Source organism: Ctenocephalides felis, unplaced genomic scaffold (assembly GCF_003426905.1).
Source record: "Ctenocephalides felis isolate EL2017-DRISC unplaced genomic scaffold, ASM342690v1 CF-g0.4_SCAFFOLD_03573, whole genome shotgun sequence".
Lineage (NCBI taxonomy): Eukaryota > Metazoa > Arthropoda > Insecta > Siphonaptera > Pulicidae > Ctenocephalides > Ctenocephalides felis.
This window is the reverse complement of record NW_020539727.1, coordinates 21,229,080-21,253,829: the sequence shown is the minus strand read 5'-3', so window position 1 is coordinate 21,253,829 and position 24,750 is coordinate 21,229,080. Positions and strand designations below refer to the sequence as shown.

General features: G+C 27.0%; 1 protein-coding gene across 1 annotated transcript in view; it reads left to right on the top strand.

The window, feature by feature from the left end:
- LOC113389747 overlaps positions 1-24,750 on the top strand; it is a 109,034-nt gene that overhangs the window by 11,721 nt on the left and 72,563 nt on the right. The window contains 8 exon segments of the mRNA XM_026626758.1: positions 8,008-8,132; positions 8,329-8,377; positions 8,444-8,516; positions 12,668-12,865; positions 12,974-13,093; positions 16,945-17,050; positions 17,672-17,795; positions 20,894-21,029. Of these exon segments, the coding sequence (XP_026482543.1) occupies positions 8,008-8,132; positions 8,329-8,377; positions 8,444-8,516; positions 12,668-12,865; positions 12,974-13,093; positions 16,945-17,050; positions 17,672-17,795; positions 20,894-21,029 (931 nt within the window).

Sequence of the window (24,750 nt, the reverse complement as noted above, 5' to 3'; positions counted from 1 at the left end):
TTAGACTGTTTATGTACTGGAGCACTTTTCCAATTTTGTGAAAAACGTTATTGAAAAATGTGAAAATGCCGCCGAGCTAAGCACAGTATAAGTGAAAATGTCGCACAAAATTATTTGCAAATGCATTTAGACTGTGACTATACGGGAGCACTTTTTCAACTATTTTTTTGAAATTGAATTCGAAATGAAATGACGATTGTTAATGTTCTGGAGATAAATTGATTATTTATGATTTACATTTGATTTGCTCAGATATAACAAGATAGCAAAAGTAAAATTTAAATAAAAATTTCCGTTTAAAATTTCTCGAATATTTCATTACGGTGCGGGAAGTTCCAGCCATTTGCCTTAAGGCAGGATGCTATACACGACTAGTTATTTTCTTAATTTTAAATATTATCTCAAACCCTCTTTTTCAGTTTTTGTCATTAGTTATGAAACAAATAAAATTTACTCTATAAATTTGCTAAATTTTGCATCTACGATGACTTTTTAATTAATCAACGAACTCTTTTTATTTAATTCAAAAGCTCATTAAACTAATAAAATCTCTATAATGTCAATTTAATGACTAGTATCCTTTTACAAAACGGATGTTGTTATCATGTCAACATCAAGTATGTTGCAGTAAGTACATATTATTATTTTCTCATCTTTCATATATTATTCATCAATCTCTTCCTGCGGAAAATTGAGACGACTTTTGCAAAAAAAAAAAAATGCAGAAAGTGTGTCCGGTGGATAGAAGTCAAGTTCTAAAATAATTATATAATTATTTAGTAATGGGAAATCGTAAAGAACAAAACGGTTAATTCCTTCTTTATAAACATAAATAAACAAATAAAATAAATTACTAGATGAACTAGAAACACAACTACGATTACGAGCAAACGAAGAGCACCTTGTAATTTAATGAATGGTCTATTGTTTTAACTTTATATATATATATATATATATATATATATATATTAGTTAGTTAGTTAATATTAATCATTTGCTCCATTAAATTAACGACCGTGTCTCTAAAATTCTGTGCAAGGTTTTTCTGATTATTTTACAGAAAACAATTACGATGATGGCGTCAGCGATTTTGAAGGAAAAAACACGTAAATAATTTAATCCAGGTCATTCGAGAGACAAACAATCTATTATAGACATATATACATACATATAGCTTGGTGTACTTTAAAGTTGCAAATAATAAAATAAAATTAATCCAAGCGTACTATATTTATTAAATTCATCCATGCACTTGTGCATTTTTTTGTTATATCTCTTGTAACTTTTAAATCGTATGTCCAAAATAAATGAAATATTTGGTAAATTTGTACAAAATTAAATGGTCTATAATGTTTTCTAACATCATGCCACCATACATCAACTCGGTATACTTTAAACTAGCAACTGATATTAGTCAACCGGTTTCAAAGTTCTAAATCTTAGAACATTCGATTAATATGGTTCACGTGTATATATAAACTATTTATCATTTTTGTTCCATTATTTATATCGGCATTTCATATTTCATCTCTGCAACAATAAAATTAAAATAAAACAATTCTCATCGTATTAGAAACGAAACGTTTCATTTAATTTAAACCGTATCAGTCGGTCGGACAATGGAACTCCGACAAGGAAGAGAAGTTTTGTGTTGCTTTCATCTTAAGAGAAAATCCATATCAAATCGGTATAATCGCCATTGTATAAATAAAATTTCATTTATTTATTTCTATACACATACACTTAATAAAAATGGTAAAAGGTGTACACGTTCCCAGGCATAAACAAATCGAATTAACAACAATAACGACGACGGTTCTTAAAAGACAATGAAGGAGGACAAAAGTTTTACGAGTAGATCGGTGACATAGTTAAAAAAAAATTTTATAGGTGGATTCTTTGATAAACGAGCCCATCGTAGTGTAATGATTAAGAATCTGAACTAGTACAAACTAGCTCGATATCAAGCAGTATTATGTTGTCTTATATCTTGAGATTGTTTGGTCTACGTTGAAACGCCAATTAATTCAAATTTAAAATACAATAACTAGTAAAGGATATTTAGTCTTTACGTTTCGACACTAGGCATGTACCATCATTCAGCAGTTTTAAAATGACGTTGGAATAAATTAAGAAATGCCAATTCATCACATCTTAAAAGTTTCCCTTAACAAGCTCCAAAAAGATGTGTGAAATTCAAAAAACCCCGAAGGAAGAGTTTGAATTCAGAAGAATTATATATATATATATATGCATATATATATATATATATATATATATATATATATATATATATATATATATAATATTACTAGTAAACCGAGCGAACTCCGTTTCACCACCAAATGGTTTCATTTTATGTAACATTTCGTTTGGTGATTAAAAGATGAAGAAAAAAATTGCCTGCTGTTAAAATTGAATAAAAATTTGCACAATACACGTGATTGGATTTGATGGTTTCCAAATGAAATTTTAGGAAACGAATAACTTATTTTTTTACTTTTTTTGCATAATTTCATTTGTCAAACAAATGAGTAGCAGTCAAACAAAAAATATTAGTTTGTAGTACATGCACATACAGAGTATGTGCATGTACGCTGTATGTAAAAAGCAAAAAGTAGTTTTCGCTTTTCTGTCAAAATCTTCCTTCAATTTTCTTTGCTATAAACCTCACGGTGCCCGAGACCTTTTCAACGAATACAAAATCGTCGAAATCGGTTCGTGCGTTCTCGAGTCATATCGTCAGGAAGAAAAACCCGACTTATTTTTATATAATAAGATTACTATAATTTTATAGTTCTTAAAATCCTAAAAATTTTCCTTGATAATCTCCAAAAAGATTTATCGAAATCCGAATAACCGTGTAGGAGAACTCTGAATTCATACATCGTACAGAAGAATTTTATATCGTATATGAGTTTGTGTGGTTTAAAAGATATCTCATTTAACGACTCTCCAAAGTGTATACTAATTAGTAGAAAATGTCGAAACTGTGTTGCATTTAGTGTCTGGTCTTTAAAAAGCCTTAAATAATTAAGACATACCGTCACTTATATATATATATATATATATATATATATATATATATATATATATATATATAATGTCTTGTTTATAACGTTTCGTTTTTATGCGTGTGGCCGTCTTCAATGCACGTGCATAGAATCGTGTCATGATTCATTATGTTAGGCTAGGTACACATGGACAATTCAAAAATTATATTCCATTTGCAATATTTGATAGCTAATTTATTCCCTGACTTTTCAAGACCTTCCGCAACATTTGGTACAAAAATTTAATATTTCAGGAATTGTTCAAGAAATATTAGTTCATGCCCATAATATTTATATGAAAATTGGTCAAGCAGTTTGCAAAATAAACCAATATTATGGAAATTCTAAGTTACGTTCCAATTTTTATACAAAATGATACTATATACTGTCAAAACGCCATGTATTTGCTGTGTGCAATCATCGTTTTTTTGACCATCATGCGTTTTCTTGGTTAGATTTTTCATCTAAAACGCCTGACTGCACAGCAACCACTTAGGAAATTGGCAGTTTTTAGTATCATTTCATATGAAAATTGCTACATAGCATAGTCTTGCCATAACATTGGTCTATTTGAAGGCAGAATCGGCCTCTTCTCGACGTCTTCAGCAATTCTGCATCACGTGGCACAAAAATTGGAAAAATTAAAAAAAAAACGTGAAATAAAACAAAATATTCAATGGATATAATATGAATATACTTATAGCTAGTTTATCCCTTAAAATGATGTCAGAAAATAAATGTCCATTATACCAGCTTTAATGTTTTTTTCCTATGTATACCTATCTTTAACCACGTGCCTCTGACGCCACTCGATGTGTATAAATGCGAACACCTTTTTTTATATTATTAGATCAGCAGAGTGTTTTCATTATAATTTTTTCTTTAAAGTTATTTTTAAAATTGCTCTCGTGCATCTGATGAGAGTGCATGTTTATTTTGGAAATTGGATCAGGTTGAATGAAGACGTCGAAGGAAAGATTTTGAGATTTTAACGGAAACACTTGTATATAAAAAGAAGACTTTTAGTTAATTCAATATTCAAAATGATATTATACACACAGGTATTAAAATAAAATTCTTATGACCTCTTTTATTTTATTTTGTTTTTATTATTTGTTCTTCCTGAATAAAAAGTTTATAGTGTTACCAGAAAATCCAATTTGCTAATTTTATATTTTTTCGACGGTTTAGGTCATTCTCAATCCTGTGGCATCAAAATTCAATAAGCACTGTGTAAATTACTCATAAATTACTATATTGATTTCTTATTGATTAAGTCGATTTAAGAAAAGTTTATGCAACTTGCCTTAAGGCAAAATGCCACTTATACCTAGTTTACTTATTGATGAATCAATATAACTGGGTGGCCCTTAGTAGAAACTATTTTTGGAACAGGATGTGCCCTTTTATTCTTAAATCTTGACCTCGATTGAATAAAGAGTACAATACTTATTGTCCATTGAAAACAAACGGCAATATATATATATATATATATATATATATATATATATATATATTTTAAGGTAAGCCCTTTAAGGTAAATTTTATTCCTTGTGTTAAAATAATTTTATCAAAATATGTTCTCCTAATGCAATATTGTTTCGTTGTTCTGTTTTAAAAATCTTGAAGTTCTATTTTGCATATTTCTGCAAATTTTTATATATCTTCCCAAGATTTATCACATATTCACTACTATTATCGGTCATATAAACTTCGTTAACATTTTAAATAAACAAAAAAGCGCTAAATCGATCTTCAAACAAAACTCTGAATCACTTCTGTTGATTTACTGATCGATCATCGGAGAGTAAATAACTATTCTTTATTCTAGTTTAATTTAAACAATTTGCGAAAAAAGAACAGATGTTTCGAAAACGATTTTAGCAACTGAGTATAAACAATTTGTGTAATAAATTTTAAAGTAGAATTAGTGATTAGTATACAGTAACAATACACCGAGTAGTTAGGCAAAATTTGCTCAAAACCTCAACATTTCTACAAAGTACTGAAAATAAAACTGCTATACAAGCTATCAAAAATTGTAAATATTTTAATACGATTTTAATTGATTTTAAAGTGCAACTGTGGTGATTTATATCCTCTGGTCGTTAAATACAAATATTTTTTTCTATCTACTAAAATGCATCTACAAATGCATTTTCTTTCCTCTTCTCGAAGTTATTATTAGTAAACTCGTGCCGGAGCATCGAGATGGCAATAAATTAAAAATTAATTGCACACAAGTAAAAAATAAGAGTAAAAACAGACACAGAGTCTTAAGATATCGATAAGAGTTCAATTGCCTTTCGATTCGAAGAATTGCATCGACTTTGTCTAATATTAATCAGAAAACAGTTGGGATAAATAATTTATTTATAATAAAATTGACAGGTTTAATAATAAAATTCGAAATGATTAACTTTAAAATTTAATTAAAATGAATGCTATAGCATTCACGTACCAGAACGTGTTAAATATAATTATCTACATCACAATTTATATTTAAAAACAACAAAAAATTCGCGTCCCAACATTACCGGTACCGCCGATTTGCGCTTGACCTGAAACGACGTGGACTTTCAGGTTGGGACACAATTCGGCGTACCGGTTTCCCTGGGACAACAGAAATTGATACTTCTAATATGAATTATTAACATACATATATGCATATATATATATATATATATATATATATATATATATGCATATATATGTATCATTTAAAATTGCATTATTATGCGACTAATGTATCATTTTTCAATTCTATTCCCCCGGAAACAAATGCTAAATCAGCCAATTTCTTGGTAATCATCGATGTTTTTGAGTTATTTTTGCCGACATAAACACGTTCAGTCGTTTTCTTTATTGTATATTAGTTCGGATTCTGTTTTTTGTTTACAATTAGCAAAGTTTTAGCGAATTCATAACAAATGAACCCAGATTCGAAATTAACCTCTTTGTCAATTGTTTGATAAATAAATTTATATTTAGGTTTAGGAATACACAACTTGGTTTAATTTTATATAATTGAATTATATATATATATATATATATATATATATATTATATATATAATATTATAGGTTTTCAGTTTGTATTTTATCAGTTTAGAATGTTTTGTGGATACTGACAAACCTTTATTTAGTCCCATATAGGAATTTTTACTCTATATATCAGATTTCAGCAAAAAGGAGTGCCACTTTATATATAAATATATATATATATATATATATATATATAATTGTATTAGCAATTTACAATAAATTGTCCAAAGGTATAAATTTTATAAGAAATTCATTGAACAAATAATATTTTGCTTTTCGTTAGTTTCTTATTCTCTTGGTCCTTTTTAGTTTATTTTGTTAAAACATAAAACACTTCATTAAAAACAATATAAATTAAATAACAAATATCATAAATACTTATAATTTAAAACATATTGAAAATAATTTAAAAATTTTAATAAACAAAAGCGTATTTATTACATTTTTTTTAAAAAAATCACTTTTTCAACATAATTTTAAAAGGTACACGATTGTATATAATATTATTATTAAATTACTTATTTGGTATGGAATATTTTTAATATAGATTTTAAAAGATTAAATCACAACAATTCAAATTTATATAAATATCACAAATTATATAAACGTCCCAAATTAAATAATAAAATATAAAAAAAGCAAATAATATTTTTTTACAATTGCATGTGTAATGATCATTTATAAATTAAAGATGGACTGTGTTTAGTTTTTTGCCAAAATATCAATTAATACAGCTTGCTTATGAATAAATAAATATTACATTATTATATATTATGTACTAGATAAAAATAAACATAAATCGAACTGTTAAAATAGTCGACATGATTTTAGAGACGTGAATTAATATTTGCGACATTTTATTGCACGCGATCATGCGACATTTGCGATTTCGAAAGTATATTATATGACTTTGAATAAATATGTAATTAGAGACATAAATATACATTATATATTTATACCCATATATATATATATATATTTATATATATATATATATATATATATACTAGCAAACCCGACGAACTCCGTTTTGCCCCCAGATGGTTTAGTGAGAAAGATGAAGAAATTTTTTGTTTGTTTTATATTTGAAAAGGAAAAAAATTATTTTATTGCACAACAGTAATGAATTTATTTCGATTACAAAAATGAAGTATTTTTTAGTTGAACTTTTCTAAGTAAATGAAAGTGAATCCGCAAATTATCCGTTTCATTGAAGTGCTCTTTGGTAAACCACATTTTTTGTTTTTTGGTCTGACGTTAACACAAACAAAGCGGATGGTTTTCCAACTCGTGAGCAGGTAACGTGTAACTGCCCATGTGAAAAACAATGATTTTCTAAATGGCACAATGCCATGCACCACTAATTTTCTTAGCTATAAACCTTGCGGAACCCGATACCTTTCCAACGAATGCAAAATAGTCGAAATCGGTTTGTGCGTTCTGGAGTTATTTCGTCTGGAAGAAAAACCCGACTTATTTTTATATATATAGAAGATATATATATGTATATATATATATATACATATATATATATAAATTTTTGTTTATTTTAGTATTTAATGTTAACATATGTATCAAGAGTCAACTAATGGGGCTGAACTTAAAATTAGCCAAAGTTTCTAAAATGTCTTCGGACATATAAAAACAATTTCAAATACAATACAATAAATTTCAAATTTCAATTTTGAATAAATTCAAAACTGAACTTACTGGACTTATAAAGTCTAATACGACTTTACTAACATTTGAGGCAAATTTATTCAAACGACGTTTCGCCGAAGGTTGTTTCATTCAACTATGATAAGGAATTTGAATTAAGAAACTTAACAACGACTTGCCTTTATTTATATTTATCTGAATCCTAATTGTTTAAATTTATGAACTAACAAATTGTTTTTTTTTTCTTTCAGTATCAAAATGCCAGAACTTTTGCCACCATCGTCAATCCGGGCGACACCGACAACGCCGACGGCCCGGAATTTAGTCCGACGGCCATACAACCGCAACCTATGGAACAAATTGTCATGACACCAAGGTAAATAAATAAATAATAAGATAAATTTTATCACTATTAACTAATAATAATGAATAAATAATCACCAAGCAACTTTTGTATTAGGCATACTTTATAGTAAAAATATAAATAATCTAAGTGTAGCTTAAAGTTTCAGAAATATAAAAAAATCTTAGTATGTATTTTTAATTTTTATTTATATGTCTTTTTATTTCAGGCCTCGTAGAGAAGGGGCAACAGTTTTGCTAGTTGAACGCAAAATGGCGGCACAACAAAATGGCGGCGTCCCACATCAAAATGGCGGCCACACACAAAATGGCAGCAACGGCCAGAATAATAATAGTAGAGTGCATATTGCTGGAGGCGATCACACTGGAATTGTTATAAACAAAGATGCAATTAATGGTAAATAATAAAAATATTTTTGTTAACAAAAGTTGGAGAAATATATTTTGCCGTTTGTACTATAATAAAATAAAATAATAAATATAGGGTCCGCCAACTAGCTTTTTTTGAAAAATTCCTTAAAAAATCTACTGAATATTTTGCCAATTTTCTTTTTGTTTGAAAATTCTATTAAAAAGCCACTAAATATTTTCACTTTTTTTATTTGAACGTGAAATGTAAAGAGTGCAGAGTACACAGTAGGGTTGCTTAAGTCGTACCCCCCAAAAAAAAGAAGTTATTTGGCTGACCCTATAATTATAGTTATTTAAATAAAACTTTAAAATATACATTTATGTGTGAATTTTCTTTTTAGAAAAGAGCTTTCAGTTCAGGAAAAAAATATAAATAATAATAGCTATTTGGAAAAGCTTAACTGAAAATAATATATATATTTCTGAAAAATTAAATAATTTCTTTATAAAGAGGAGGATTATATTAGTTCAGAAAAATAAATTCATGAACGATAATAGCTATTTAAAAAAAACAACTGAAAATATTCATCTGTTTTTTTTTTCGAACAAATGAGGTTTTAGCTATTTAGCAAAAATTAAATTAAAATATATTATAATATGGGTGTTTTTAGTAAAAAAAAGACTTACGTGAAAAAGTTAAACTTGAACACATAAATTTTTATACTCTCATTTTTTTTATTAATAACGGCGTTGTTTGTGGGTGCGAGGGTACTATATTTTATTTTCTTATTTAATTTATGAGTATATAGAGTTGTTTTAGGGTGTTTTGATGTTAGACAATGTTGTACATAATTTAATTTTGTACAAATTTGCTGAATATTTCATGTATTTTGGACGTACGGTTTAAAAGTTACAAGATTTATAATATAGGGTATGCCAACTAACATTTTTCATTTTTATTTTCATTTTTTTTTCAACGGTCAGCGGAGGCTTTTTTTCTTCATTTTTGAATTAAATTATTAACTGAATTAACTTCATTATTATCTGAAAGGATTGTACTTTCAGATAGAAAAAGGAATTTTAGAAAAATATTCAGTAGTTTGTAAAAAAAATAAAGTTATTTGGCGGACCCTATAAATAAATGCATGAGCGTTGTACGACCTCTGAAATCTGTTATATTGTCCTACATTCAGTTCAATTTTGAAGTACACCGAGTTGTTGTAGAGTCTCATGATGTTAGAAAATATTGTAGATTATCTAATTTTGTACAAATTTGCCGAATATTTCATGTATTTTAGACGAACGGTTCAAAAGTTACAAGATACATGTATGAGCCTTACACGACTACTGAAATCTGTTATATTGTCCTACATTCAGTTGTAATTTTAAAGTACACCCAGTTGTTGTAGGATCTTACAGTGTTAGAAAATATTATAGATTATCTGATTTTGTACAAATTTGCCGAATATTTCATGTATTTTAGACGAACGGTTCCAAAGTTACAAGATACATGTATGAGCCTTACGCGACTACTGAAATCTGTTATATTGTCCTACATTCATTTGCGATTTTGAAGTACACCGAGTTGTTGTAGGGTCTTATGATGTTAGAAAATATTATAGATTATCTAATCTAATTTTGTGCAAATTTGCCGAATATTTCATGTATTTTAGACGAACGGTTTCAAAGTTACAAGATGCATGTATGAGCCTTACACGACTACTGAAATTTGTTATGTTGTCCTCAGTTGAAATTTTTGAAGTACACCGAGTTGTTGTAGAGTCTTATGATGTTAAAAAATATTATAGATTATCTAAATGTGTCTTATCAACATTGTGTACAAATTTGCCAAATATTTTATTTATTTTGGACAAATAGTTTAAAAATTATTTAATAAATAATAAATAAATGTCCTAGAATGTAACGAGGCATTGAAGTTGGCTCATTGAGCGTTCAGATTGATAGTGCATTTTTAATTACGATTTTGAAGTATACCGAGTTGTTGTAGAGTCTTATGATGTCAGAAAATATTGTAGATTATTGAATTTTGTACAAATTTGGCGAATATTTCACGTATTTTGGACGTACGGTTTAAAATTTACAAGATATATAATAAATAAATGCATGAGCCTTGCACTACTATTAAAATCTCTTTACTGTTTTGGGTGCGTTTGTAATATTGTCCTGCATTCAGCTGCAATTTTAAAGTACACCCAGTTGTTGTAGGGTCTTATAGTGTTAGAAAATATTGTAGACAATTTAATTTTGTACAAATTTGCCGAATATTACATATATTTTAGACAAACTGTTTAAAAGTTACGAGAGATACAACAAAGAAATGCACTACACATCAGTTTACCAGTACATTTATTACCATGCTAAAAATAGTGTAGGAGCTAATACCAATTCAGCACTTGTTCCTTATCGATTTCTCACTAATGTATTTCCGATTGATAATGACTTTCTTTATCCAAGTTTGTTATGATGTGGGACATCATCATTTGTATTTATATTTATACTCCCTTTTGGAGGCCCTGGCAGAAAAAACGCAACAAAATCGCGTTATTCTATTTCGGGCATCGGATATAACTCGGAAGGGCATATTATTAACAAGATATTGATCCGAACATTAGCGACAAGGCCGAGTAGAACGACAAATAATGCGAATCGTACCATTTTGTCCCCAAGAGAAGATAAAGGAGGATCGGTGAAGGAATTTAATAGAATTTGCTAGGATTTGGTGAATTTGGGTAGTGGATATTGATTGTGGTGGTTGTTGGTCGGATGAGACAAAATTTAGGTGTCTGTGTAATTTTTTGTGGTTTTTGGTGAGGTCTACATAGTGCGAGTACTTTTTTGGTGGAAGAAAATTGCGGTTACGTAATTGTGTGCGACTCAAGTTTGTAATTGTCCAAGATCGTGCATAAGAATGGAATAACTGTTGTTTTGATGCTTATTTCTGAAATTTGAAGTTGTTTTACTTGTGTTCTGTTGTTTTGGTCATCATTAAGTATATATCAAATAATCCAGGTAATAACAATCGTTACTTTGTTTGATTTTGGTACAATCTGGTGCAAATCACTTACAAAATTGTTAGAATTAAGGAGCAAGTGCATTATTTTTAAAATTTGAAGTAGTTGTAGTTGATAAAACAACCAAGATTAAGGCAGACTCTTTACCTTTTCTGCTAGATATCTCCTTGTGCAAATTATCAAGTTACCATGATTGCAGTCTACATGATCAACCTGATTTTTTTTCTTTCCCAATCTGGTTCAAATCACTTATAGAATTTGTGGAATTAAGAAACAAGTGCATTATTTAAGGGGCACAACTAGTGTAACCGCCTAAAAAAATGTGATTTTTGGGAATTTATATTAAATAAAATACTTTTTCAATCATTTCAAAATTTTAAGAATATATTTACACACGTTTTAAGAATACATAGTAAAATTTTTGAAGAAAAAAATTAAATATTTTTTAAGTTATCGTCGATCTCCAACGGCGCGAAAAAAAAGAGGCTGCAGTGATTCCGGCCTTCTACGTGGATGAAATAAAAAAAAAATTCTCGTTAAACTAGATAATATGTTATGTAATAATATGTCTGTAAAATGACCTACAATAAAAAATCAAAAATTTACAAAATGACGGCGTTTTTTTTAAAAAAAAAGTCGAATTTTATCCAAAATTTTGGTCGTTTTTGGACTGCCAAAATTCGATTTTTGATCCGATCAAAAAATCGATAGTTCATTTTACGAAGAACTATATATAGAACATGTAAAAAAAATTCGATAGTGATCGGATCATTTGTTTTTGCGTAATCGCTGCAGCAAATTCGGAAAATGCTGTTTCGAAAAAAACGCGTTTAAAGATAAAATGTTCGTTATACTATATACTATATATATACTCTTTAAATGACTATCACTCAAAAACTATTTAAGACATCGATGTAAAATTTTGGTATGTTATTTTCAAAGGTTTAACCTATCGAAATATGGTAAAAATTGAAAATTCGATTTTTTGAACATTTCACATTAGGTGTGCCCCTTAAAAATGTGGTTGTGATTGATAAAACAACCAAGATTAAGAAATACTCTTTATCTTTCCTGCTAGATATTTCTTTGTGCAAATTATTAAGTTACCACCATTGCAGTCTCCTTGTTTACAAATTCTGATATTTTTATCTATTTTTTTTTTTAGATCAAGTTGGTCCAATCCTCCCAGCAACATTATCCTTAGAATTCCGAGTATTCCTGGTAAATGCAACCAGTGGCAGTCATTCCAGAGAATCCAGAATTTTAAGATTCTGGTTCAAACCATCTTTACCAGAATTCGAACACGCACAAATTGCCCAAGAATTCTTTAGGGAGCTGGTCAGCCCTCAGGAATTTCCTCGAGGTAACAGAAAATAGTAATAGATGGATAGATGTTTAGATCTGTTAGTAATAGATGGATAGATGTTTTTAATATGTAATTTTTTGCTGATGTTTTGTTATTTTTTTGCAGATTACGTTGGTTTTATTAAGAAAATTATGAAGTTACTACAGCATAGTTTTAAGGATATAAGTGCTGTCGAGGTGGAACTTAGGCAATTGGATGATTCTGCACCTTTGCCTGCCAGACCATGTAAGTAACCAGAATATTATTTATATATATATATATATATATATATATATATATATACTAGCTGACCCGGCAAACGTTTTGAGCAAATATAAACTACATTATGAAAACCAAACCAATTATATCACAACAAATGACACATTTTAAACGAACAATTATCTGACTACGTTCAGTAAAACTGCCAGCTACTTCATCATTGTAGAAATGTGCTTTTTTGATGTCTTTCAAAAATTTGTTATCTAGACCTTTTAAACTCATAGAAGGGGTAACTTGGAACGGCCAGGTGGCAAACATGTTTAATGTGTTATTTGAATTTTAAAGGTATTTTACAAAATAATTACATTTTTAACTAATGCTAAACTTTAACAAATAGAAGAAAATGCTTTTAATATGGATTTTCGAAGATTACCGTTTATCTCTCGATAGCAAAGTCATGAGAATCAAGGTTATAGCTGGTTACACATATTTTTCCCTCTGCTTTCAAATATTGTTGTTAAACAATGTTTAACTTTACTGGTTTTTGACACATCGGAGTGGACCTTTTTAACCCCGTACCTTCATATATTACTATCTATTCGATAAATTCTTGGAAATTATAACTGGGAAAATGTTATTCGACAAAATGTCCATTTGATCGATACAAAATTTAGGTTCTGAATTTAAATAACATAACCTAGAAAATATTATATAAATACCATTGAGTATAATAATTATACAATTGAGATCTTTCAGAGCGCCGTATTTGAGAAAAATATGCCAAAAAGTGCATTTTAACATTTCAAAAATGTTGATATTGTTTAGTTTGTAGTAACACTTGCGGCCCTATTACATGATTTTACTGAATTGCAAATTTATAGCTGTTTTTATAAGAAACATATGTGATTTTATATTTTTATAATTTAGTACATATATTAAGAAATAACATACGAAAATTTTGTAACTCTAGTATAACGTTTTATATTGTTAAATATTTTTCAAAATACTCATCAAACCGTCGACTTGCAACTATTGCAAGAGTGCATTTGTTTACAAAATTGCACATTTATAGCTTTTTTTGTTAGAAACATATGTGATTTTATATTTTTATAATTGAGTACATATATTAGGTAATAGCATACTAAAATTTTATAGCTCTAGTATAATATGGTATATTTTTAAAACATTTTTCAAAAGTACTTCTCATATCATATCCAATCGTCGATTCGCAACTACTAAAAATAGAGTATGCAAGTGTGCATTGCAATTATTTAGTTTCTTCTGTTAGAAACATATTTGATTTTATATTTTTATAATTCAGTACACATATTAAGAAATAACGTACTATAATTTCATAACTGTATTACAACGCTTTATATTTTTAAAATATATTTTAAGCTGTCAATTTGTTTACGTCAAAACGTTTACTAACATTTTTGTATATAAATATAACTACGAACAAAACTACTTACTACAATTTAATCATAATTAAGTAATATTCACGTAAAACACCCTATTAAACGTAATTGAACATCATATGTCTTGAACGTTTGACATTTGACGTATTAGCCGCCTTCCATTGTTTTATTCAAATTACGCTTCTACAAAAATTTTCAAACTAAAAATGTAAAGTTTTTACGCGATTTTGAAATAATATCTCACCTTTTCGACAACCTACTGATTAGCACAATTTTTTCAAGACTAAGACTGGCCAAATCGGTTTAGCCGTTTTCGAGTTTTAGTGGATCATTTTATTGAGAGCTCCATTTTTATATATAAGATGTATATATATATATATATATATTTATATTTATAAATAGGCAAAAATGTCAATTACTCATTGATGTGTTTTTACTATCTTTTTACTATTAGTTCTAGATATTATATAAATATCTATTTATTTATTAAAATTATTTAGACCGACAGCGCAGACAGGTCTTCGATGTTGGAAAATGCTTTCGACAAGGTTTGGATTAAAAAATTGCAATAATTAGTCGTTTTGGCACTAATTATGATATGTTGATAACTAATTAACAGAAAGCTTACTTTGAGGAATTTTAAAACTAATTTTAATCATTATTTTTGGCTGCGTTTAATTTTTTTTCAGATTGAAGAGACTGATGTATTATTTTGTTTGTTGGATTATTAATATGTTTTGCGTTTTGGTATTCAACACTAAACCTATAATAATAATTGATAGATAAATATTGCATTTATTTTGTGTTTATATATATATAATTTATATATATATATATATATATATATAATATATATATATATATAATATATTGAAATGAATAAAACAGCCAATGCGTCGAATGTAAAGAATTTATTTTAATTTTTTATACGTTTCGAGACTAGATGTGTCTCATCATTCAGCTAAAAGAAATATATATATATATATATATATATATATATATATAAATGCAGTGATGGCACATATCAAGTCTCGAAACGTAAAAATAACAGAGTGTTAGTATTTATTAAAAAAAATTATTTGACGAACTGTTTGCTTATATATTAACTTATAACAAATAATGAAACAATAATAATAATAAAATCTCTGTAATAAGACTAACTTTTTTATTTAAATTTTGTGTAAGAATGAATTAAAAAGTACATACAACCCTAAATTTTAGCCTTCCAACATTTTTTTTAACCTTACTGTATTTTTATTTATGGTCTTTTGATGATAGTTTAACAGTTTTTATACGTTTTTTTTTTGCTTGATTATTTTTTACTTATAAATTACACTAAGTTCCCAATTATTATTAATACTAGCTGGCCCGGCGAACTTAAATAGGCAATAAAAATAAAAATAAAATACCAACAAAATATAAATTAACAACAATTAACTAATTATGTAAATATATATAACTATTTACAGTTTTATTACAAATTTTGAGGTTATGTTAAGAAACTATATTTCAAAATTATTTTTTTTATTAATTTGTCAATGATTATACTTATTGCTGATTATAAACACCTCAAATACTCTATTTAAATACGTATAAACAAATATACATAAATACCTAAGTATATAAATAATTACATTCTCATTTTCAAGAAATAAATTTCTCCTATTATTAAGAATTAATTTATTTACTTCGTAATAATAAATAAAAACAGCGGTTGACAGTTAAAAGTAAAAGTCATGGATAAAATATGAATCATAGATTGAATAAACTAAATGGATAGTTTATAATTAATTAATTTTGAATTTAAATGAAAAACGGAATAAAAAGTATTCTTTGGTTTTTCTCCTCTCTCTAAACTACCTCTCTGCCAATTTTCAGCTAAATCGGTTCAGCCATTCGTGAGTTATAAGTATTGTAACTAACACTATCTTCTTTTATATATATAGATGCAATACAAAATTCGAATTATATATTCATTTATATGTATATATTCAAAAAGTCAAAATAAAATTGTAGTTCGTCAAATTTTTGTTTCTCAAGTCAATTTTGCAATAAACTACTGTTTTTTTTTAATAAGTACGAATATTTTTACAAATCTAGCTCTCTGATTAATTTTATAGTTAATATATATTTACACAAAAAATGGTTAAAATAATTTCGGTTAAATAAAAATGATTTAAAATTATTTTATTTAAAAAAATATATTTAAAGTAGGTTTAGTGTTGAACATGCACGCCTTAGTATAAATATAAACAAAAAGTTATTAAACAAAATAAAAATAGTTTTAATTTAAACTAAATTTTAGTATAGAAACATGTAACCGATTACATTAAATTAGTTACATTTTGATTTTTGTTTGTTATTAATATTTATATGTAGTGTGGCACAAAACGCACGTTAAAATAAATAATTTTTATATAAATTTTCAACTTAATTAATGTTTTTAATTATTTTTTGCAGTGTCTTCAGATGATAGTATGCTTGTTGTGCAAATTACAGTCGACAAAGTGTTAGAATTGATAGAATCTGCATATCCAAATCCAATAACTATACAGGACATTGCTGCGTAAGTAGATAATTTTTTTAAAATTATTATATGATGTATGGTCTCAATAGACCCCTAAACTACTGAACCGATTTTAAATTTTATTGGCTTATTGTATGCATTTATATCCCACTTAGGTTATAGGCTATACTCAAAATCTCAGTTCGTAGTTGAAATATTTATTATAATGTATATTATAATAATATTTTCAAATCACGATACCTAACTGTTATATTTCAAACGTTTTTTAAGTTTTAAAAATCGGTTCAAGATTTATTCCTGGACAAACTTTGCACTTATCTAATCATTAAGTCTCTAATCAGCCTTAAGGCAAAATGCCACTTACAGCTAGTTTATCAATACATGTTACTAAAAAATTTTTATTTTTTTTTATATATAGAACATTTTAGTAAAAATGTTCTATTAACGCTTACCATGCATATCCAAGCCTAAGTGAAAATGTATGGGAAAGCGTTGTGTTAGGTTCGGACGACATGGCAAGCACTCGCGATGTTCTAAAGAGAAAGTTGCTAAATCTTAACTACAGTTGATAATTAATAAGAGAAGTTTATGCAACTTGCCTGAAGGCAAAATTCAAAGAAAATCTAGCTTAATTATCATTAATTCAATTGTATTTTTTAGAGAGAATAATTGGGATGAGAACGACGTGGCCGATTGTTTGAGACAATTGCAGGAACAAGGGCTGGTTAAGGCGATGGAATTGGATTCTTATACCAGAGTTCAACATCAGGACACCCAAATACAGGTAAAAAATAAATTATATATATATATATATATATATATATATATATATATATCATATTTGGTTAATAGATTTAAATTATTGGCAATCATTTACAAGGTCAATTTTGCTGACATCTTAATGTTTTTCACTTATGATCTTTCCAGAGTATTTGTATATATATATAAAGAATATGTATATATATATATATATATATATATATAAAGCGAGAGGTTTTTCTTCAGATGGTGAAATAATATAATAAAATTGTTTCTTGGGCATCCATCCAGTAATTAAAAAACAGTTTTAAAGAAAAATGTTTTTATTTATAGAGAACATACGTTTCGGGTCTTGATTTGACCCATCTTCAGTGCTACAATTAAATAATTCAGGGTTACAAATTAAAACAATATAAAAAATACATAATTAACAGACAAAAATAAGTAAAACAATGTATATGAAAAGTATATATGAAAAACAACCATAAAATAAACAAATGTAAAGAAACTCACTATACAAATAAATTTTGAAAAACAACACAAAAATGTTCTTAAAATAAAAACATTTTTCATTAAAACTGTTTTTTTAATTACTGGATGGATGCTCAAGAAACAGTTTTGTTATTATATATATATATATATTACATATATATATATATATATATATATATATATATAAGAATTAGATTTTTTTGTTCGACGTTGAGACATATTTTGAATATTGATTTTCAGCCAATCGTCGAAATAAAAGAAAACAAATAAATAAAAATATTTATTTATAATATACGTTTCGACACGGATTGTGTGTCATCATTCAGCATTTAAAAGTTTAATATAATAAATTTATTTTATATTTAAAATAATGAAAGAATAAAAGATATACATACCACATCAGGAAGAAAACATTTTTTTTGATAAGTACATATAGAAAATAAACCATACATATATTACATATAAAGTAAATATAGAAAATAACATATTAAATGAACATGTTTGTTTTTCAATTTTAAAAACTGAAAATTTGTAAATTGTGTTGTAAATTCTGAGAAAATCGAACACATACGACGAAAAGTCACGTGACACACGTGACTAGTTATATATTTAGATATATAAATAATATCTAAAAATCAGCCAACCACATAAATAATTTTTGAATAAATAAATAACAAACAATAAAAATTTAATAACATTAACTAATTTTTACATAATCATTTCTACTAGGAAGTCATTTTCAAAAATATTAAATATCACATTTTCTTTCCCAAATTTTCCAGACACAGAACGATTTCTTTCCATTTCAAAACAACGTTTCGTCATTTCGCAAAAATATTCATACGTCTTAATTTTTTTTAATATCATACAGATTATCGACTTATTAATAAATAATGACTAGATGTATAACATAGACTACTAATTATATTTCTTTTACTTTTGGACCCGTTCTCGGATACATAACACACAAAATGTTATTGGGAATGACCTGTTTTGTGTAGTATGGAAACATGTGGCTATATATATATATATAATAGGTAACATCAAACAAGAGTGTTTAGGAGAGGGTTTCAGGGATAGTTAAACAGTAGGGACACAATTTTGAAAAATAAAACATAAAATCAAATAGACTATGAAACAAAAATAGTCAAAGATTTGGAAAATTATTTTTGGAAAAATTGATAATATTATATAAGAGTCATGTACTAGAAGAGCAGAACTTCGTTTATCAACGCAAAGGGGGTTTAAAAAGATAAATACGGATTCAGCAAATTTTCTGAGGTCAACATTCTTTTTCTCATGCAAAATAATTGGATTTTTGGTATTGAAAGTATGGTTTAAAATAATGACATGTTCCGAAAATATTGTCCTAAACTGATTTTTATTTTTTGAATTGCAAACTTTCACCAATGTAACAACAATTACAATCGTTACAATTTACTTTGTAAACAGAATCAGTAACACGCTCTAGCGGAGTTCTAGACTTTAATATATATTATATATATATATATATATATATATATATATATATATATATATATGTATATATATATACTAGCTGACCCGGCAAACGTTGTTTTTCCATAAAAAATATGTCTAGTATGAAAATAACTAATTGATTGCAAATTGGTATGGATAATATTAATAGTCTTTGCAAGAACCGACCTAACCTGAAACTGATTTTATTTATATCAATTAGCCAGTGGCGGATCCAGGGGATGGGTCTTAAGACTTAGATATAATACTAATTCAGCAATAAAATTACTTCATAATGATTTTATATATGTATTTTGTTACCAAACACATTTTATAACTTTCAATATGTAACTTATTATAGACGAACGGTGGAGTCGAAGTCTCCCAAAATTTAAGGATTTTCTAATCGTATTGCGAATACAATATGTTCTATACATAATTTAATTATGTGACCCCCCGGGCAACAAAGCTGGATCCGCCACTGCAATTAGCACATTTACAGTTTCAAGATTTTGATATATAATTACCTTCTCATACATTTACTAATTTGCATGCTTTTTACGCAGAAGTCAATCAAATTCTTTCATTTTGATCATTATTTGCTGCTTTTTTGTTTTTATGTGGCTTTTCCAAGTAAGTTTGCTATCTATTAAATATAGACCAAGATATTTTCACTACGTTCTGTTTCGGAATCTGGACGTTATTTAAATAAATAACGCATACACATGTACACACAAAACTAAATGCCAAAATATTTGAAGGAATTTGAAACGTAAATTTATGCAAAAATATGCTTTTTCGATTTTTTTGCGGTTAGTATAACCTACCTTTGCATTTTTTCCAATGTAGATCTCATCCTGTTTTCTTCAGATAGAAGAATTCCTTTCTCTCTCAATTTTGGAAGCACTTTTTCATTTTAAACCTTGTGAGTTCTTTTTATCTTCTCCAGAACCATATCTGGAAATCTTTTAGATAGTAGTTGTCAACTTTTGGAGAGCAAATATTAAAACATATGAAAACAAAATTTGGTTTCTATTTTACCTTAAATTATCTACAGACTTTGAAACCCATTTACTCTAATGGAGTGCTCTTAATTTGTTACCTTATTAGTTACCATTAATACATGCTTATTTATCACTTGTCAATTATTTTCAGGTTGTCAAACAAATGCCAACGATAGCCTCAAATCAGCAGCCAACAATAGCAGTGGTGACTGCCAATTATTGTGAAAAATTGGCAGTCGATGCCATGTTGGACAACAAAGAGACGTTTGTACGATACACAACTGTGGGTGAGTGGTAGTCATGTAATAATAAATATATATAATATCATCTATATATATATATATATATATATATAGATTATTTTAATATATTAACAATAACACTAGTAGAATTTGCACTTACTGCCTTTTAAGCACTTATGCAAATCCCTTGTCGAATTAAAAAGCTGAAGGCAAATCCCTTATCGAATCAAGGGAACTTTGGTTCAGACATTTTTTAAATTAGATTATCCAGTAACACATTTTTAAGGATAAGATGGCAAAGTGTAGAAACAGGAATTTTGCAAACGTTAACAAAAAAGGCTAAAGGGCACTTTAGAAAATTGGTAAAACGGTTATCGAGGGTACTTGTATCTTTTTAATTTGATTATTGTTATGGTGAAGATCATCCAATAGCAAAAGAATAATATTTGTGTGAGTAGATTATATATATATATATATATATATATATATATATACAAAGACAACAAAGAGACTTTTGTACGGTACACAACAGTGGGTGAGTGGTAGTCATGTAATAATAAATTAATAACATTATATTTATATATATATATTATATATATATATTAGGTTGTAAAATATCTCCCTTCCGCTTTTTTGCTCTTGGTTTATAATACAAAAAGGCGGAAGAGAGATATTTGACAACCTATTATATATATATATATATATATATATATATATATATATATATATATATATAGTGACATATAGAGATGCATATTGTAGATAGTGTCATTAGAGACAATAAACAAGCGATTAAAAACGAGGTTAATAGAGACTTGATCCAGAGATTTTTTTAATTATATATAAGGATAAGATGGCAAAATGCCCTGGCGATTTTTGATTTTTTTTTTCAACTAACATGATACATTATGTATAAGATTGTAAAAACAAAAAAATCCAGGAACTTTGGATCTTGATAAGATGACAAAGTATCGAATTAAGTAAATTTTGAATTATTTTAATTAACGTGATTGATTTTTATGAATAAGGCGACAATATGTCAACTTTAGTGCTATTATTTGATTCAGGGATTTTTGAATATTTTTAATTAAATAATTGCCTCATAAGACATTCTATGAACCTGATGGCAAAGTGTCGAATAATTGGTAAATTGATAAATCGATTAATTGATTTTTGAATTGTTTTGATTTTAACATAATCTAAATTATTAACAAAAACTGCGATATTTACAATTTAAAAGCAATAATCTATTTTTAATAAAATATTTTTTGAGAAATGCGATATTCTAACTGCGATATTTACAATTTCAAAGCAATAATCTATTTTTGACAAAATATTTTTTGACAACGCTAAAATTAAAATAGGTAAACGATTTAATATAATTTATTTTTCATTAATAGCAGCGTACATTTTTAGTCAGTCGACTTTTTGGACACAGTACATTTATATATTGACTTATTATATATATATATATATATATATATATATGTATATTAAAATTATGGCTAATATATTCAATAAATTAGTTTTCCTCAATATAACATTTTATGTTGACTAATTTTACATCTTACACATATAGCTAATATGGTATAACTTATATATATATATATATATATATGAGTGAGTTCTTGAGGGCGTACATCAACAAGAAAAGCCAAAGATTTATAAAATATCTTTATTCCAAACGTTTCGACATTCAATTAATGTCATCATCAGTGGATATTACGTTGGTTAGTTAATATAGAGAAGTGTACACAGCACTAGAGATTTGGCAATGGTATAGCAAAATACAGAAGTCGTGGCAGAAATTACATAATTCTACTTACATTTTTGTTCAATAAAACTATCCTTTTTCTGTTACATCATACAAAAAAATATATAAAAAAATGGCATAGTGCTGACAAGTTAGTTGTATAAATGTTAGTGCCAATCTCTTAGTGCTGTACACTCTATATGTAACTAACCAACTAATATCCACTGATGATGACATTAAATGAATGTCGAACGTTTGGAAATAAAGATTATTTTATAAATCTTTGGCTTTCTTTGTTTGATGTATCGCCAAGAACTCACTCAATATTTCAACATCAAAATTAACTATAATATATATATATATATATATAAATTATAATATTTGGTTAAATTTCTATCTTTCATATAATATATAATAATACCTCAAGGTAAAATGGTTATATTAGGTACATTCGAAGGCAAGCATGAATTATTTTTAAATAATTATTTAAAATTAATTATAACTGTTAATTAACATCAATTTACATTTTATTTATGAAAGTTTATAAAATAGTACTTAATACATATATGACTGTATGATGATGATAAGTCAATATAAATTCAAAATATAAACAAAAAATTAAATACATATTCAAAAATGATATTAGTTGCATCCTCGATAACTTAATTACACGTTTAAATTATTTGAATTTAAATAAAATTTGTAATAATAAATAATAATATAATACAGTTGCCAAAAAAATCCTTTATGAAAGTTAAATAAAAACTTATTTCTTCTCGTTACATGTAAGGAAATGCAAAAATTCACCATCGTTTATTTCTACATATTACATAATAAATTTTCAATATATATTTGCAACAATAATTTCTATATATATTATAATTTTTAATTGACTGATTATTTAAACATTTACAATAAGCAGTTTTTTTCTTAAATTCGGTCAAATTGTTCCATTTAATTTATTTGGACGTATTTTTAAAAGGCTTTTTACAAATTGGGGTTGGTCTTATACACAACTCATATTTTAGAAAACAGAGGAAAAATTGAAGATTTAAAGATTGGTTTCGTCTGCTGCTCACAGATTGAGAAACTTTGATATACATCATAAATTTTTTAAAATCGTATGAGCTTGTAGTAATCAGAGTTGATTCTTACTGCCTATATTTTGGAGAATTTTCTGATCTTTAAAATAATTTTAAAGTTTTGTCCATTTATTAACATAAATGCCTTAAAAGCGATCACAAGTTTGGGTTGACGTGGATCAAAGTCATTAATTGGAGTTGGTTTTATCCAAAATTCAGGTTTTGCAAAATTTACTCATCTATTATACAAACACCTTAAATATATAATCAAATTACCTTTTTTGTTGTGTACGTTTTGACACTGTATGTGTATCATCAATCAGCTTAATAAATTCTAGAAAATTGTTTACAAAGTTGGAAACAAAATTCACGAGATTGCTAAAAGATGTAACAAAATTATCAACACAACACAAACATTTTAAAGACATTATTTAATGAAAAAACACACCAATAAAATAAAATATTAAACAGAAAGTGAAATAATAAAATTATGTAGTTATTCACACGATTGACAAATTTTAAATGGACGACTAAGTGCAAACTAACGGGGTTCACAAAACATGATGCAGGATTGAGTTCTGGATTTTTTTGCGATTTTTAGTAGAAAAGAAGAGAATAAAACAAAAATAATACTAACATAATAAATACCAAAAACAGTACAACAGAAATAGTTGCTTTTGCCATCATTCTATCACTTTTTCCAATTTTTAGAAGTCGATCCTGGATCAAGTTTTTGTGAGCACTTTGGCGTGAAAGGTAATTTACTCAAGATATCGAATATTTTGGGAAATTCACTTGTTTGTAACATATATTACTTAAATTTTTTAAGATCTTGAAGTTGACTTTGACCAATTGTGTTAATTTCACCCACAACTCAAAAACAAGAGAAGTTTGAAGTTGACTTTGACCAAAACCTGACAATTAGTGTTGC